Source organism: Myiozetetes cayanensis, unplaced genomic scaffold, assembly GCF_022539395.1.
Source record: "Myiozetetes cayanensis isolate MyiCay16 unplaced genomic scaffold, myiCay2020 scf2-11, whole genome shotgun sequence".
Classification (NCBI taxonomy): Eukaryota; Metazoa; Chordata; class Aves; order Passeriformes; family Tyrannidae; genus Myiozetetes; species Myiozetetes cayanensis.
In genome coordinates, this window is record NW_026087411.1 from 3,159,470 (window position 1) to 3,176,482 (window position 17,013).

The 17,013-nt window shown below is 42.7% G+C and overlaps 1 protein-coding gene across 1 annotated transcript in view; it reads left to right on the forward strand.

Moving 5' to 3' along the window:
- Positions 1-17,013, forward strand: part of LOC126640582 (protocadherin Fat 4-like) — a 36,141-nt gene that overhangs the window by 11,800 nt on the left and 7,328 nt on the right. The window contains exons 15-34 of the mRNA XM_050316500.1: positions 205-385; positions 1,251-1,384; positions 2,360-3,304; positions 3,690-3,815; positions 3,951-4,208; positions 4,509-4,607; positions 4,710-4,882; positions 5,857-6,005; positions 6,931-7,238; positions 7,894-8,163; positions 8,907-9,044; positions 9,596-9,815; positions 10,758-10,916; positions 11,364-11,515; positions 12,142-12,310; positions 13,159-13,367; positions 14,729-14,908; positions 15,432-15,651; positions 15,992-16,128; positions 16,798-16,941. Of these exons, the coding sequence (XP_050172457.1) occupies positions 205-385; positions 1,251-1,384; positions 2,360-3,304; positions 3,690-3,815; positions 3,951-4,208; positions 4,509-4,607; positions 4,710-4,882; positions 5,857-6,005; positions 6,931-7,238; positions 7,894-8,163; positions 8,907-9,044; positions 9,596-9,815; positions 10,758-10,916; positions 11,364-11,515; positions 12,142-12,310; positions 13,159-13,367; positions 14,729-14,908; positions 15,432-15,651; positions 15,992-16,128; positions 16,798-16,941 (4,371 nt within the window). The remainder of the gene's footprint in view (positions 1-204; positions 386-1,250; positions 1,385-2,359; positions 3,305-3,689; positions 3,816-3,950; positions 4,209-4,508; positions 4,608-4,709; positions 4,883-5,856; positions 6,006-6,930; positions 7,239-7,893; positions 8,164-8,906; positions 9,045-9,595; positions 9,816-10,757; positions 10,917-11,363; positions 11,516-12,141; positions 12,311-13,158; positions 13,368-14,728; positions 14,909-15,431; positions 15,652-15,991; positions 16,129-16,797; positions 16,942-17,013) is intronic.

A 17,013-nucleotide genomic window follows, 5' to 3' on the forward strand; every position in this document is an offset into this window, starting at 1 on the left:
ATATATATACACACATATAATATATATGATTATCCAGACCTATTATTTGCTATAAATGAGAGGAAAAAAGCCCCACAACCAATTCCTAATTATCTACTCACCTGAATGCTTTTCTCTGCAAACTGCACAAGAAGAAGCAATTCTGAGTTACTTGATAAAAGCACAAGAAATTAGAGTAAAACATTTATTTTTTTTTTCCTCCAGGTTGCTGCTGCTGATCCAGATGAGGGTAGAAATGGAGAGATAAGCTTTATCTTAGCTGGGGGCAATGAAGATGGATACTTTGAATTGGATACATCCACGGGACAAATCACTTTAAAGGCAGTAATCCCATTAGGAATCAACCAGCTTAAGAAGTTTGACTTGTGGATAACAGCTACTGATGGTAAGAGAAGATGTTAGTGCAGGTCAACACAGCTCTTCCCAGTGAGGAATTCTGGTTTTGGTTTGTTTTTTACCTGAGGGAATGCTGCCAAAACAGGTTCCCAGGCTTTATTTGGAAAGCATCAGTGATTTTTATCTGCTCCTTATGCATCCAAAGGAATTGCTGCATCCCTGGTAAAACTCTGCTGCCTGCTGATGCTGTTATGTCAAACCTGGTTTCTTTCTGGCTGTGAGAAGAACATTAAATAACATTTATTTCACACCTTCCTTTAACCTATTGACTGGTGCTGCACAGCAGAGAATGCAGAGGTTCACCAGTCAGTCACCATTCAACAGGGAGTAAAAGGAAAGTAAAATGTGCTGAGTGATTTGGTCTTTGTTTGCACATCCATGAGGGTAAACTGGAGATGCCAAGCCCCTTTTCAGGATGACCAGCCCAAGCAGCATTTCCTCAGCCACAGTTATTGAGGGTTTCTTTGGTTTAAAAGAATAAGAGAGAACTCAGTGAACATTCATGAGCTGAATAAGGGTAGAAACACTTGGAATCCAGGAATGCTATCCCACTCCTGGAACCATGAGAGTACAAAGTGGTTTTCACCCTCACGATTTGGCCAGTAGCGGTTCTGTGTCCTCAAATTTATGGTCTCACGGATAAAATGGGGGCTGTGGGGAATATGGATATAAAAGGGATTCATCAGTCCCTTGTTTGCTTGTGATCTTGGTTAGGATCTCTTAGGCAATATAGTTGCAGGAAGGATTAAAAAACCCTCAGTAACAGTGGCAAAGTGTATTTTTTTTTGGTTTTATTTTCTGAGGCAGTGGGTTTTTTGTGCACCTGCTGGGAGATGGTTTCCTTTTGCTTGCAGGTGGGGCCGTTCCAAGGAGTTCATCGGTGCCAGTGCAGATCTCTGCAGTTGGAGATTCCAGACCGCAGTTCACTCAGAAAACCTACAACGTGTCTGTGGAGGAAGAGCTGGCCAGCCCTGTTGAAGTGGCACAAGTAAGAGCAGCTTTATTTTACCTCTATAAAGACATGGCAGCTGTAAGAAAATCCTGCAAAACATGTGCTCCACATGTCCATGTCCCCCTGGGCTATGGATGAGTGGTTTTTCTGTGTAGCATCTTCACATGCAGCACTGAGTACATCCCTTATCACCCACAAGAGTGGGTTTGCTTCCATTCAAACCTTTGCAAACTTTCCACTGCAAAACTTAAACGGCATCTGCTACCATTTGACACTAAAAAGCAAAACCAAACCAATCTACCAGATCAAACAAAATAAACCTCAGAACTGTTCGAGAATGTTAACATAGCCCTTTGTTGACACTGGATGCTCTCCAAAGCCTGTGGTGGCCCAAAGGCTGGAGTAGGCAATATTCCCTCATCTGTTGGGGGTAAATCAGAATCTCTGTGACGTGATGGGAGGTTTCCCATCAGAGCACTGTCATAAAGGCATTTTCCAAGAAGGCTTTAGAACTTGCTCCTCATTTTGCTCAAAAATGCTCAGATAAGCAGGTCACCAGAAGCTCCTTCTGGGATGCAGGTCTGAAGGCAGGTGGAAGGTCTCCTACCAAAGCAGTGAGAAGATAATGCATTTTACTGCTCTGCTTTATTGACTTCCTGAGTTAATTTTTCACCTTTTTTTATGAAGAACGGCAGAACCAAAGGTTAAAGTGCAGCTTGTTTATTATGTGTTATACATATTTACTTTTATATGTTAATGATGTTCCAATAAAAAGCAGTTCTCTTCAGCTGGATTTTTATGTGTGTCGTGGCTTGATTTTTACTTCTTTTAATGAATCTGTGGGGTTAACAAATGTCTGAATGAAAATTAATTAAAAGAAGTAAAACCAGGCCACAGTATCAACCATGAGCTGACATCAAGCCACAATATCAACTATAAAATGAGTTTGGACAAAGTTAAAATGATAATTCTTTTTTAGACAGTGGTTTATTGGTGGTTTATCTTTCCCAGGTAGAGTATGAGTCTTTAGATCCCCACATACCAGTTGAGCTCCAAGTGCTGACGGAATCGGCTACGTTTGCCATCGACAACCTGGGAGTCATCTCAACGAAAACCAAACTGGACTATGAATCCCAGAAAGACTACACACTGACCATTTCCCTGTCAGATGGGAATACTACTGACTATGCCACAGTGTTTGTGAGAGTTCTAGATGTCAATGACCACAGCCCTGTGTTTGGTGCAGCCGACGCCGCCGTTAACATTCCTGAGAACGCGCCACCCGGAGCAAGTGTCGCCAGGGTGTCAGCCACGGATATGGACGAGGGATTCAACGGACTAGTGGTCTACACCCTGAAAGGCGGGGAAGGAAAAATGGATATTGACAGCTCGGGGTTAATTCTGCTGGAAAAGGAGCTGGACAGAGAAGCACAAGGCTTGTATAACCTAACAGTGATAGCCAGCGACCAAGGCCAGCCCGCGCGGTCGACGGCGCTCGACCTGACGGTCGTCGTCGATGATGTGAATGACAACCCTCCAGTCTTCTCATCCAGTGTGTATGCAGTGAATGTCTCTGAAGATGAAGCGCTGGGAAGGGCACTGCTGACACTGTCTGCTACTGACTTGGACGCTGGGGACAACGGTCTCGTGAAGTACCAAATTGCCAGCCAGCAACCCGCCACGCCCTCACCGGTGTTCCTCGTCAATGCGACCACAGGCCAGCTCAGCCTGAGCCAGCAGCTGGATTATGAGACCACAACGCATTTTCTGGTAGAAGTGGAGGCATCAGATGGAGGTCAGCCAAGTCTCAGCAGTAAAGCCCTCGTGGTCGTGCACGTAGCAGATGTCAATGACAACCCACCAGAATTCAGTCAGGCAGCTTATGAGGTCTCTGTGTTTGAGAACCTTCAGAAGGGGAGCCCTGTCTACACCTTCAGCGTCACTGACAAGGACGAGGTAGCTACCAGATTATTCTCACTCCTGACAAATCAAAGATGACTGCAAAAGATGGTTTCCTCAGCCTGAAAGCAGTGTAAATTCTTCTCACAGTTCAGACTCCACTGAGCTGTGTGTTGCTGCTCCCACATCGTGGGGATTGGTCTTGGAGAGCTCTGGGGAGAGGGAATGTGTAGGACCATAAGGGCTTCCACGTTCTTTGCCAAAGAAGTCCAGTATTCCCACAGCTGAGTGTGCAGGATTTCTTGTATTTAACCTGCAAAAGCACTTGTACTTTTGTAATGAGTGGTCCTATAAAAAGGTCAGGTATTACTACTAATATGATTGTTTTTGGAACTTAAATATTAATCACGGTAATCTTAAATGAACTGTGTTTTCCTTCTAGGCTGGCTTTTCTCAGGGACACTTTATTCATAACAGCACCTCATTTACTGTGGATATGCCTGGAATACTTTCATTAAGGAACGACACAGAACTGGACAGGGAGACTACGCCTGCATTCACTTTACAAGTAAATTTGGGGACAGACCCTTCCATTTTGGCTCATTTCTACTTCACTCCCTTGAACACCTGTTTATATCTCTATCAGAGGTTAAAATGACAGCACAGTCCCCTAAAACTCCGTTTTTGTTCCTTCCTTTGGCAGGTGTGGGCAGTTGATGCTGACACAGACGGGCTTAATTCCAGCGCCCTGTTCCACGTCACTGTTCTGGATGTCAATGACAACAACCCCGAGTTCCAGATGCAGCCATACAGTTTTGAGATTCCAGAAGGAGAGTACACGCCAAGCGCTCCCACCCCAGCTGGACGTGTGGCTGCGACCGATTTGGATGAGGGGGAGAATTCCCGAATTACTTATCACTTATCAGCTGAGGATGGGGATAATCCATACAGCATCCAACAGGTAAGGGTCTGGATGTGCTGAAAGCACTGCTTTGCATGGAGTTACTTGGCACAGGAAGACACATCAGGTACAAAGAGCTGGCAGGTGCCATTCTAATACACATCAAAACCAGCACGTGCCCTGTAGGTTGGAAACACGGGTTGATATTCAAAAACTGAGACATGCTGGGCAGGTGCTGCTTGGAATCTGAACCTGCTCAAAGGAGAACAGGTTATTTCAAGCCCTCATCTGCTCTGAGAATTCAGTGTATCATTACAACCCCAATGATCTGGGCACTGAAACACGTTACCTTCTCTTCAGAATGGAACCATTTTGGTGACTGGCTCCCTGGACAGAGAAACCAAAGAGAAGTATGAGCTGCTCTTGGTGGCATCTGATAACGGAGCTCCTCGAAGGCAGGTAAGGAGGAACAAGTTATGCCTTATTTACAACCGCTTTTTACTCATCAAGTGAAGTGTCTGTGAGTTTTCTGAACGATGGTTTTCTCCTGTCGCACACCAGAATTTCACCCACGTCAGCATTCGTGTGTTAGATGTGAATGATAACCCTCCTCAGTTCACAAAGGCTCAGTACTCAGCCAGTGTGAGAGTGGCAACAGCAAAGGAAGGGGAGTTTGTGCTGGCAGTGTCTGCTACTGACCCTGATGCTGGGGACAACTCGGTCATTTCATACAGGTAAAACCCCTGTGACAATAATCTCTGTCTGTTGGGAAAGGAACAAACAGAAAGGCATTTTTATTTCTCTAGAAGTATTTTTATTGGTCTTAAGAAGGATAAGATCTGCCCACAGACATTTTACAAGTGCTGTAATCACTTATGATTTCTAAACTCAGGAAGGACAGTCATTACTCTGTTTTTTTTTTGAGAGCTGATCAAATCATAATTGTGTCATAAGAGAGAAACTCAGCAAAAAAAAAAACAAACAACAAACCCAAAGCCAAAATCTGTTTGAATTTCTGAGATTTTGAAAGATGTGTTGGAGTTCCTGGGTAGGAAGTCAGTGAATCTCTGGGAGGACTGTTTATTCACACATCTTCTGCTTGCTGGGAGGAGGAGATAATGAAACACTAACTTTCACAATGCACCAAGCATAGAAAAATTAATGGAGAAAGACTTTTGTATGACCCCTGTGTCATGGAAAACACCGGGATACCTCGACAGGAAAAGCATGGATTGAGAAGGGCAGCTGAACAAACCAGTGAAATTGTGGATGTTTAAAACTCTTGCCTCAAAAGAGGATATTTTTAACTATGAGATGCCATCCTACCTTAAACATGCTACTGTGAGCAGCCCAGTTATCAGGGAGGGTTTGCAGAACCCCAGGAATGAGCAGGTCATTGCAGATGAATGTCACTCGGGTTCCTTGTGCTGCTGAATACGCAGCTGAGTGTGCACGATCTGCCTTCTCCTTGTGGGAGAATCAAGTGCTTGGGGTATAATGGGAGTTGAAGGCATGAGTGCTGAGGGTTTTTTCCCTGATGGAAGACAGAGCTGGAATTAAAAAGGCAAATATATTTAGGCCAGTGACACAGCAATTAAAACCTGCTCTTTATAAAAAGGCAAATACTGCCTGTCGAGAGCTCCTTACAGAAGTGGCAGTAAGTAGATGGTCATTAATATGAATACTCTCCTGATTTCCATTTACTCAGCTTCATGGAGCCTTCTGATGATTTCCATATAAATGCCCTCACTGGAGAAATTACCCTCAGCAGGAGCTTGGGCCACATCACAGCTGACAGAGCTGTCACCCTGACGGTGGTTGCTGCTGATCATGGAGTTCCCCAGCTTACATCGAGGGGTAAAATGGCTTTTACCCTTTTGTATTTTTCCCCACGCAAACACGACCCTTGCAAACTTTTAAATTTGAAATTAACCCCACTGCTGTCAAGTCAAACTGAATTTAGGGCAAAAAAACCCATATTACATTTCAGCAATGATGAATATTTGCTTTTTACCCTTTGATTTCCTCCAAGCTGATCATATTGACAGAAAACTTGGTTTCAATAATCTGGGTTAGACATAAATTTTTTTAAAGATTAATTTATTGCAGTTGTACTTCTGGTACAAACCCCAGGATTCACAGTTGTACTCACTCTAAAAAGACATATTCAAAGAATATCTATGAGGTGTTTCTCTTTCAGTTTTCCTTCTATGTTCTTAAAATTGGGGACATTTAAAGAAACAGGAACTTGCAAATAACCCTCAAATGAGTTTCTGTTCTTTCCCATGAATCACATGGCATTTTCTGTAACTGCTTCATGTGTTTTTCGGAGGCTGACTTTGACTTATCACGAACAGGAGAAACAACTGATTTTCTTAAAATTGGATGAGTGGTCACCACAGAAATGGCACTTGTGGTTTTATGTGTAGCCCTTCTCTTCTGTAACAAAGCAATTGAGTGTGTAGGAGTTTTAAGGATTGTAAAACACCTGCACATCCCACTAACTTGACACTGGTGATCCTTCCTCTCCTGTCCTACTGAAGCAACGCTTCAGTGATCAGTGAAATGGGGTTGTTCTGAAACATCAATTAGGTATAAAAGGCATCATGTTTTATGTATTATCCCTTATTACTATGGATTTCTTTTTTCTTATCATTCCTCTTTCCTACATGATAATTCCTGTCATTTTCTACCAGTTCTTCAAAAATTTTAAGGAAATAGAGCACAGATGGTGATGATTTTAGCCACAAGTTCCCTATTTTAATTTGCTTTCTCTCATTAGCCTCGGTCACTCTCTACTTGCTGGTAAACGACACCAGCTTCGGGCTGACCTTCGAGAGCTCCAGCTACGAGTTCAGCATCGATGAGAACAAGCCATCAGGGACTGTGGTGGGCTCTGTGAAGGCTCTGACTGGAAGCATAGCTGTGCAGGTGGTGTATTCCCTGAAATCCCACCGGGACAAGTTCTCCGTGGGCGACCAAGGAGACATCGTGGCTCTGGTCGGGCTCGACCGGGAAGAAGTCGACCTGTACACCATCCTTGTGGAGGCCGTGGATTCTGTGCTGCCACCCAACACAGCTGGCACTTTGGTACGGAACAGGCAGTCCAAAATGCTTTTTGTAAAAGGAAATATGAAATATCTCTTAAAAAAAACCCCAACAAAACCCAAGAACTGAGCAATATCCACATAGGTGCCTTCTGTTACGCAAGCGTGGAGCTTCGGCAGCCTCTCGTTTAACTGCAGGTGTTCTATCCTGAGGAGGTGTGACCATCTTGAAATATTGTCACTTCATAGACTGAAATATTGTCACTGCACAGGTTGAAATATTGTCACTGCACAGATTGAAATATTGTCAACATCACTCTCTGAACAGCCCACAACCAGAGAAACCCACTAACACCCAAACTGATTCTGTGCACAGCTCTGCCAAATCATGAGGCACATGAGCCCAAAAGCCCCAGATTATTAATTCTTCCCATCTCTTCCACTTAGAGTAGATGTTCTCTCATCACAGGTGTTATCTTGCAGCTGAGAATTAAAAGAATAAAACAATGCCGAGGTTGTGGAAATGCTCAAATGCTGAAAAATGCTGAATTTGTTATGTATCCCTTTGGCTTCTGGGGTGTTGTTGCTTTTTTTCCCTATAGGCTTCCACAGACTCAAATTCTCCTTTAAAAACCATTTCTACAGCTCAAATTTGTGTCTCTTGGTTTTTTATTTCTCCTTTTTTCTTTTGTTTGTAGGTAACTGTGAGAGTTAATGACATCAATGACAATCCCCCAGTTTTCCCAGCATGGATTCAAACTAAATTATCAGCTCCTGAGAATGCAACCAGTCTGGACTTGGGCACATATTCTGCTACTGATCTGGATATAGGAGTTAATGCTCTTATAACCTACTCTCTGGAAGATGATTTTGCTGGAACATTCCACATTGACAGTTCTACTGGCAAGCTGATGACAAAAACATCCTTAGACAGAGAAACGATGGACAGTTATGAATTGAAAATTATAGTAAGTTGACAAACTTGAGGCAAGTTCACTGAATTCTCAACATAAGAAGTGAGAAAATACTGAGTTATTCCAAGAAAACCACTTGATCTTGGAGAATTCCATTAGAATTCATTAATGAATGTTGACTGTTCCTTATGTCTTGCACCCAGAGCTCCGTTTTCAGCTGTGTAAATTATTTTTAGAGAATAAATGATCCACGAAGCCCAGATTTTAAAGGTTATGGTCACACAAAAGCTTATTGTGACATCTGCAAAGCACTTCTGAGCCCATTTTAGACCAAACCGTGTTGTTTGTCCCTTTCCCTTACTTTTATATTTTTCAAAAGATATTTAGACCTTTTAAAAAATACCTGAAACAGGAATTTTCCAAGTTAAAAAAAAAAAAAAAAGAGGGATAAAGTTTCATTCCCCCAGCCACGAGGGTATCTATTTATTCTATCTGGTTTAATTGATTTTTACTGCTGCTAATTAGATCACTTATTGTGCATACAAAGAAGTGTTGTTCCAGCACTGGCCATCAGGTACAAATACATTTTAAGGACATTTTTTGCTGCTAACAAATAACTTAAGAGGTCAAGGAACTTGGGGAACACATTCAGGAAACCTACTAAAAACTGAACCTGGGGGTTGACTGGCCCAGCAGAAAGTCTTCAGAGACAGAGGTTCACGATTTTTAGATCCAAACTGAACTGGTAAAGTAAGTTTGTGTCAAAGAGCTGCTGTTAATGACACGTTTCTTCGCAGGCCACTGATTCTGGCAAACCACCACAATCTGCAAGCTTAGCTCTGAGCCTCACCGTGGAAGATGTGAATGACAACCCACCAGTGTTCCCCCAGAAAGCCTACTCTGTGACTGTGAGAGAGAATGAGCCTCCACACGTGGTAGGTGGCACTGGGAACCAAACAGGCTGCTCTGCACTTGTGCTCTCCCTGTAAACTGGGAAGGGGTGGTTCTGTATCATCACTGGGCACTGGGGAACATAATTTTTTACTTTGTGGAGCCTGTCACATCACACAGCATGTTCATTTTACGTGACAGTGGAGCACCACTGATCTTAAAGATCGTCTCATTCCAACTCCCTGCCGTGGGCAGGGACTCCTTGCACTAGCCCAGGTTGCTCAAAGCTCCATCTGACCTGACTTTAGACACTTCCAGGGATGGGGCAGCCACAGCTTCTCTGGGCAAACCTCCCAGTTTATCTGTTTCTGGCTCCATCTCTGCCTTGCAGATATGACCTAATGGTTTACAGGAACTGAAAGAAGAGGTGTCACCTGAGAATCTGTAACATCTGTGACCATTCCTGCTGTGCCAGGATTTTAGCAAGGCAGTGAATGGCCACGTGACTAATTCTGTCAGTAAACAATGCCGGTCTTGTGCCAGTCTTTTTGTTCTGCTCTAACCCTTTTGTTTTTCTTTTCCCCCTCTCATTTAGATTTTGAGTGCAGCAGCCACAGATGCAGATATAGGTTACAATGCCATTATTCACTACACCATAAGTGGAGAGGCAACTTCTTCATTTCATGTTGGGGAGCTTTCTGGAGACGTTGCAACTCTGGAACCTCTGGACTATGAAAGTCGTTCCCAGTACACGTTTACCCTGAGAGCTTTCAATCCTGGAGAGCCACATCTCCAGGACACAGCAAACGTCACAGGTAGCTCTGCTTCACCACACAAAATGTCCCTTCATTCATTCCCCTCAGGGAATATTGCAGCATGTGTAATTATGAGGCATAAACACATGCAGTACTATCTGCCGGGGTAAATGATCAGAAATGATGATGTGATCTTTGCACTACGGGAAGACGAAATTTAAAAAAAAAAAAAAAAGAAAAAGCTGGCCTTGTCAAAAATGAAGATTTTCTTTCACACAATCTGACATTATTCTCACTTCCATGTATTCACAAATTTTTCTATTATGTCTTTTTGAGTACCTATTGACATTTTGATTGAAAAGGTGCCCAAAAACACGATCCAGTTCTTTTTCTGCTTGTTTACAGGAAGCCTGTTTCTAGGGTGATAAACAACGCTGACAGAGATTTTTAGTCTTGTTAAAATAACAGTGTTCATTTGCTGTTGCTTTTTTCCTTAAAAAAAAAAAAAAATTAATTTGTACTTTTGGGGAAAAAAAAGATATAAGTGAAGTTGGTACTCCAGGTTTTGGCCAGCCCTGCTTTTGACCAGTATGCCTGGAAGTGTCAGTTTGTTTATTATTTCTTGTGCTGTCTTATTTATGTTGCTCTATGGCCAACTTCACTAATTGTGGCCATGTACAAATATAAAACTAAGCAATCCTGTCTCCCAGTGCCAAGGCAAAGACTGGAGATACCAGATAAATATGGGCACAGGAGGGAGCCCAGTGGAACAACATTATTCCTGACAGACAGCAGTGACAGCATTCTAGTCAGCAGTGAAGTTATTGCTCGAGCAGTAAATAATTTAATCCACAAAGGCAAGCCTTCTGAAGTCCAGAAAATAAAGTTTAAACAGAAAGAGCCCCAAGTCAGTTCAGAGGAGCTGTGCTGGATTGTGTCAGCTGAAGAAAGAGCTTGTAATTATTTAGGCCAAACTCATCAGACTTGGACCTTCTTTCTCAGTTACTGTGGAAGATGTGAATGAAGAAGGACCTGTGTTTGACCAGCCCTCCTATCACCAGATCCTTCTGGACAATTCTACAGCTGGCACTGTGGTGGTAGATATCAATGCAAGAGATGAAAGCAAGGATTATGATGAAGGAATTATCTACAGTATTACAGGTATGTTAGGAAAAAAAAAATCTTCTGGCTGTTTATTGCTGGGATAGTTGAATACTGCAAAACCACCAGGATGAGATGGTGATAAATTGAAATTGGCAGGTTCTGACAGGATATAAGGGGTAAAAATCCTCTGGGAGGGTAAGCAATGAGTGGAACAGAATGCTCAGAAGGATTCTCAGCACCTGAGGGATCAAAGCCTTGAGCAAACTGTGCTGAATTCACTCCTGACCCTGCTCTGAGCCAACAGGTTGGATTAGAGGCCTCACAAGGACCCTTCCAGCCCCAATGATTCTGCAACACAGAATCAAGAGAGAGACCAGGGGTGTCTTGCTCCGAGTCCCAGCTCAGGATTTCCACCCGTGCCCCTTCAATCCCGGCTGGACAATCCAATCCCTTGTCTCTGCTGGTCCCACTGAGCAGCTCCAACCCTTGTTTTCCTGTTTTCAGGTGGGAACTCAGAAGGCCTCTTCAGCCTCTCCAGTACCACAGGAGTACTCCAGTTAACAAGAGACTTATCCAAGCAAACTGAACCCCAGTATCACTCCTTGAATGTCACCGCTACGGATTCGGGTTCGCCGCCTCTTTCAGCCTCTGTGAAGGTACTAAATTTTAGTGTCAGCTTGCACAGTTTGTTCCAACCCAGCTTGTTTTGTTCCAGGCTGAGCACAACTACACCTGGAAACGGCTGTTAGTGAGGCAAAACTGTGCAAAGCACAGATCATTTCAGTTCAGAAAAGACAGACAAGCCGGGAGGGAGGAGGGTTAGAGGAGCGGAGAGGAGACTTCTGTGCAAGGTCAAAGAGTGAGGCAGTCAGAGGGGATGTGATGGAAGTGTGTGATAAATAAACAGCAGGTGGCAAATAATATGTTCCCGTTTGTTTGGTTTTTTGTTTTTTCTGTAAAGCAAGAAAAAGTAATTTCTAAATTAACCGACCGAGAAGTGTAAATACGATTTAAAAAAATTTTTATGCGGTGCTTAGAACTTGATGGTGATTTTTTTGCCACTAAACATTGCAGCAGGAAAAAAAAAAAAAAGAAAAAAGAAGAAGTAGAAATCTATATGGATAAAGACATGTAGAAAATTCTGTCACCTTTTTTTCATCTATAAAATCAGCACACTGCAATCTTCCTTACTGCCCGAGCTCTGGGCTCGTCGCACACCTCAGCAGGAGAGCCTGCTGGAGCTGCGAACACGACCCCCGTGCCCGTGTCCTTTCCCCTGCAGGTGGCAGTCACCGTGGTCCCCGTGGGAGTGTCCTTGCCGGTGTTCTCGGAGGCATCCTATCATCCCGCCCCTCTGAGCGAGAAGGCACCGCCAGACACATTTGTGGTGCAGACCAGCGCGTTGCACGGCGCCCCTGTCAGCTACGCCATCGTCTCTGGGGATGACCAGGGTGAGCTCTTGATGTGGAGTTTTAAACAACAGCACCACTGAGCTTTTGGGGTGTTTCTTCTCTCTCTCCTTTTGCCCTCCTCTCAGTTCCACAGCCAGGAACGCTGGAGGTGTGACAGCCACGTGGACAGATTTGATCTGCACTAGGTGTGGTGATTGAATTTCTGTCCCACGTGATCCATTCCTGGCCCCCATCACCTCTACAGGTAGATCAGGTGGCACCTGATCAGGCATAAAGTTACAGTGGCTGGAGCAGAAACACCCAAAAGCATAAGGACTTCTGGTAGAAAAACTAACTCAGCAATGTTTTCTTAACAGATGTGAGAGTGGAGATGAAGTTTCTGTCGGTTCAAGTGGATCAGTGCTTTGCCACGTGTCTGTTTTTACTAAATATAGAGCTGATTTTATTGCAGCATCAAAGACAGACAGTTAGTTGCAGAATTCCACATCTCCAGTAAGAACAGGACTTCAGAGGAGATATCTGTATCTATATCTAGAAATATAATAATTTCTAACTGAAACAGGGACTGTTTCACAGGAAGGTGAAGACCTGACTGGGGAGTGGTGGAGTGAATTTTCTCCCTTTTGGTTTCCATCTGACCTTCAGAATTGTTTCTTTTTGTCAATTACAGCCCTGGATAGGTCTGACATTCTTATAAACCTCGTAAAAATGTTGAATTTCTTTTTGTTCTTTGAAGAATACACAGACATTTAGGCAACAATATAATGCTCCTATAAAAAACACATTGTTTGCATTGAAGGATTCAGATCTTCAGTTTCAACTAATAAATTCATAAGCAGAATAATTTCTGGGTTGTTTTTTTGTTTGTTTTATTTTGGTTTAAACAGGGTATTTCATGATCCATTCATCCACTGGTATCATAAGAACAACAAAGAATTTGAAGCTGGAAGATTTTCCAGTAACTTTCACTGTACGAGCAACGGACTCGACTGATGCTGCCATTTTTAATGAAGTCCCAGTGAAGGTGGAAGTTATTGATGAAAATGATTTCCCTCCTGTTTTCCCATCCTCTCTGCTGGAAGCAACATTGCCAGAGGTAAGAAAGCGCCATCCAAACTGCATCACCCGTTGAAGATTTATATTTAATATTTTAACGAGAATAAAAGTAAACCTGCTGGAACCGGGCAGGTTGGCCCTTCTGTTCTGCCAGGGGATGTTTTGAGGTGGATTTCGAGCTGAAAATCCCAAAACACAAAGAGAATGGGCTAAAAGTGTGGACATACCAAAGGAAAAGTGAACCTTTTAACAAAAGCAGGGGCTCCACAAAGGAAGAACTGCCACTCCATTTTGCATGTTTATACAAAGAGAATATTTATACAAAAAGAATATTGGGGTGCATTTAAAACCTGGTGGATGTGCTGGGCATAGACTCACTCAGCCTTTTGTAAGGGAGCTTCACACAGAGAAATAGCAGGGAAAATTCTACTTTAGCAGTATTTCTCCTCCTGCTCATGCACAGTCTGTTGTGATTCTGGCTGACACACAGTGATCAGCAGCAGAAAACCAGCCAGGTTTCAGTCAGATTTTCAGACACTGGTAGTCTACAAAAGAAGCCACAGCATTTAATTATGCAAAAGCAGCCAGCTCAACATTTCACTCTTCAGTTTTCCAGCAAGACCTTTCACACTTTAATCTGCTGGCTGCCTTTTTAAAAAGAAGCCCAGTGATCATGTTAATATTTTATATAACACACACCTTGCCTTTGAGATCCCCAGCTGATGCCACACGTTCTCTTTAACAGCCACAACTGATTTCAAATGTAACCCATTTCTACCACTGAGCCAAAGTTAAGTTCAGTTATTACACCTATCTGTAATGTTCCCAGTGAGTTTAATGGAGGAGAGCTGGAATCACATTTCCCAACCTTAAAAAAATTGATTTCCATGTGAAATATTTACACAGTTGGATCAAATAACTCCAGGTCTCAAATGGCTGTGCAGGTGAACCACTGATTTCTTCTGTCAGTCTTGCTGCAAATAACATTGTTGAAGAGGAAAAACTGTATTATTTCTTTGGATAAGAGTACCTATTAGCCAAATAGTGTTCAGAAAGAAATGTGATTCTGAAGTTGAGAACATCCCCTGAGTTTCCTGGGAGTAGAGGGTGTTGAACAGGAATAACAGCGAGTCAGATGCTCGAGGTTAGGATTTGGTTAAGATTTTTCTTCCTGAGGATTGCTGCAATAGGTAGAGACATGGGGGACAGTAAAATAGTTATTTTCTGTAAATGAGAGAAAACAAGAGGCTCTTACTCTGCTGAATGAGTTGCATAATTTTGATTTTAAAATGTCCATCCTACTGTAAGTGTGTGCAGTATCTGTTGCTTTCCCCCCTTCACATAATCCAAGGAATTGCAACAAACCAGACTCTGACAGCTCCAATCTTTCCTCATCCACAGAATTTAGCAGCTACTCAGATTGTCCAGCTGAAAGCTCAGGACAATGACACAGGCAGAAATGGGCTCCTAACATATGGCATTCTTAATGGACACGGACTAAAATTCAGGATAAACGAAACAACTGGAGTCCTGTATTCCAATACCACCTTTGATTATGAGGAGGAACCCACCGAGTATCAGGTTGGCTTTGGATTTCTTCAGTCTTGTTTTATTCAGAACTCTTTGTCTTTACCTTGGACAACAGGTGACACTTGTGGTTTTGTTTGCCTTGATGTTGCTTGAGCATTTTCTGCAGTGGTTTAGAACATCAGCAATCTCAAGATGTGAGGCTTTATCAAAAGAAGCCACTGCCTTTCATCTGTAATGAAATTCAAGCACAGCTCATTGTTCACCTGCCCTACAAACACTCCAGCACATGAATAACTAATTTCCCAGTGACAGCTCATGTTTTCAGTGCTGTCTGCTTGAATGTGGACTGCACTGAGACCTTGCAGATATGATTCTCAGTTAATGTTCTTTATTGTTGTTGCCACTGCTGGATATTTATGATCTTATTTTGCTTCAAGCAAAAACATTGCCGAATTTGCTGTTCAGAATTGGACTTTACCTTTCTAAGAACATTCCAAAGCTTTAAAATTCACCAAGGTGTTTCTTTTAATCCTTATGCAAGTATGTATGATCTGCCATCACCAATAACTTGCAGGTTGTGGTATATGCTGAAGATGATGGAATCCCTGAGAAGAAGAGAGGTTACTGCACAGTTGTCGTAAAGATCACTGATGTTAATGACTGGCCACCTGTCTTTGAGCCAGTGGCTGAATTCGGTGTAAATGAAAACGTGCCCGTGGGATTCGTAGTCGGAAAAGTCACAGCAACAGACAGAGACACAGGAGACAATGCCTTTGTTCTCTATAAACTCACAGGTAACGAGGAATTCTGTCACTGTTTTCTCGAATAAGGGATAAGGATCTAGGGCCTCATCCATCCCTGCCTTGTAGAGCCTAACAGAGATGGAAATTCAGGCTCCTTTTAGACCAGAGCTCAAATAGTTGGGTTTGTTGGAAGGACCATCAAGAGCAATGGGAATAGAGTTTATATGATTTTAGTCTTTTATTTTCAATATGTTTTTAGTCTTTTATTTTCAATATGTGTCAGACTTCGTGTCTTTGTGGCCAAAACCAGTAGAAGTATAATTTAAGAGTCTAGTTAATTATGTGCTTCTAAAATGCATTAATTGATGATGCTTCTTTAAACCTGTCTCAGATGGTGGAGAAAATATATTCGAAATAGATGAAATAGAGGGCATCATTAAGATAAAGAACTCTCCAGACTATGAAACCATGAGCAAATACAACCTTACAGTGACTGCAGTCAACAACAAATCTGCCCCTTTCCATCAGGTAAAAGGCCATTACTGTAATGAACTGGGACTCTGAGGAGTGGATTTTGAACCAGTGGGAGGGAGCTCTGAGACATTTATTGTGTGGAATAAATGAGTCACCTAATGATGTTTACAGTCAGACTGCTCCAACCTTTGACCCTACTGGGTAGCAGTATAATTTAATTATGGGAAATACTTCAAAATTATGCATGGGAGGGTTTCAACCCTGAATTGTTTGCTGACTAACCTGGGCTGGGGAAGGGGAGTCTTTGCTTGCTGCTGTTAGAACTGCGAGCGATGGGGGCATTTTTCATAGGAGTAAAAAGTATTTTCAGCAAATTGCTGTGGTTCTGCTGTGTTTCTTTTATTTGGGGAGATATTAGACACTTATTTAACAGAACCAGAATGTGTGTGGTCCTCTTAACTGTGTGTAAGACACATTGGCCCCCTAAACACATCCTGTTCTTATTCAGACACCTTTCAAGAAGTAGAATCCTACTGCAGCTTTGGATTCCTGCCTCTTGTCTTAAAATCCTGTAGTATCTCTGCTGCTGAGGTCACAAAACTAAACCCAAACAACGTTTTCCTACATCATTTTCAAACCCTGACTTACACTTCTTCTGCAAGTAAGAAAAAAAATGAGACGTTCTAAACACTTTAAAATGCACCAAACCATTTTGTTTTCCAGGCAACCACTTCAGTGGCCGTGCTGGTGATTGATGTGAACGATAACGCTCCAGTGTTTGCTCAGGATTCCTATTCTGCTTCCATCAACATGCTCAATCCTGTAGGTGCTCATGTCATAACTGTGAGTGCCACCGACAGGGATCAGGTAACTCCTCCTCTTTGGTTCTGACACTGCAGCCCAGGGGGATCTTTCTCTGCCCTTTAGGCACGAAATAGC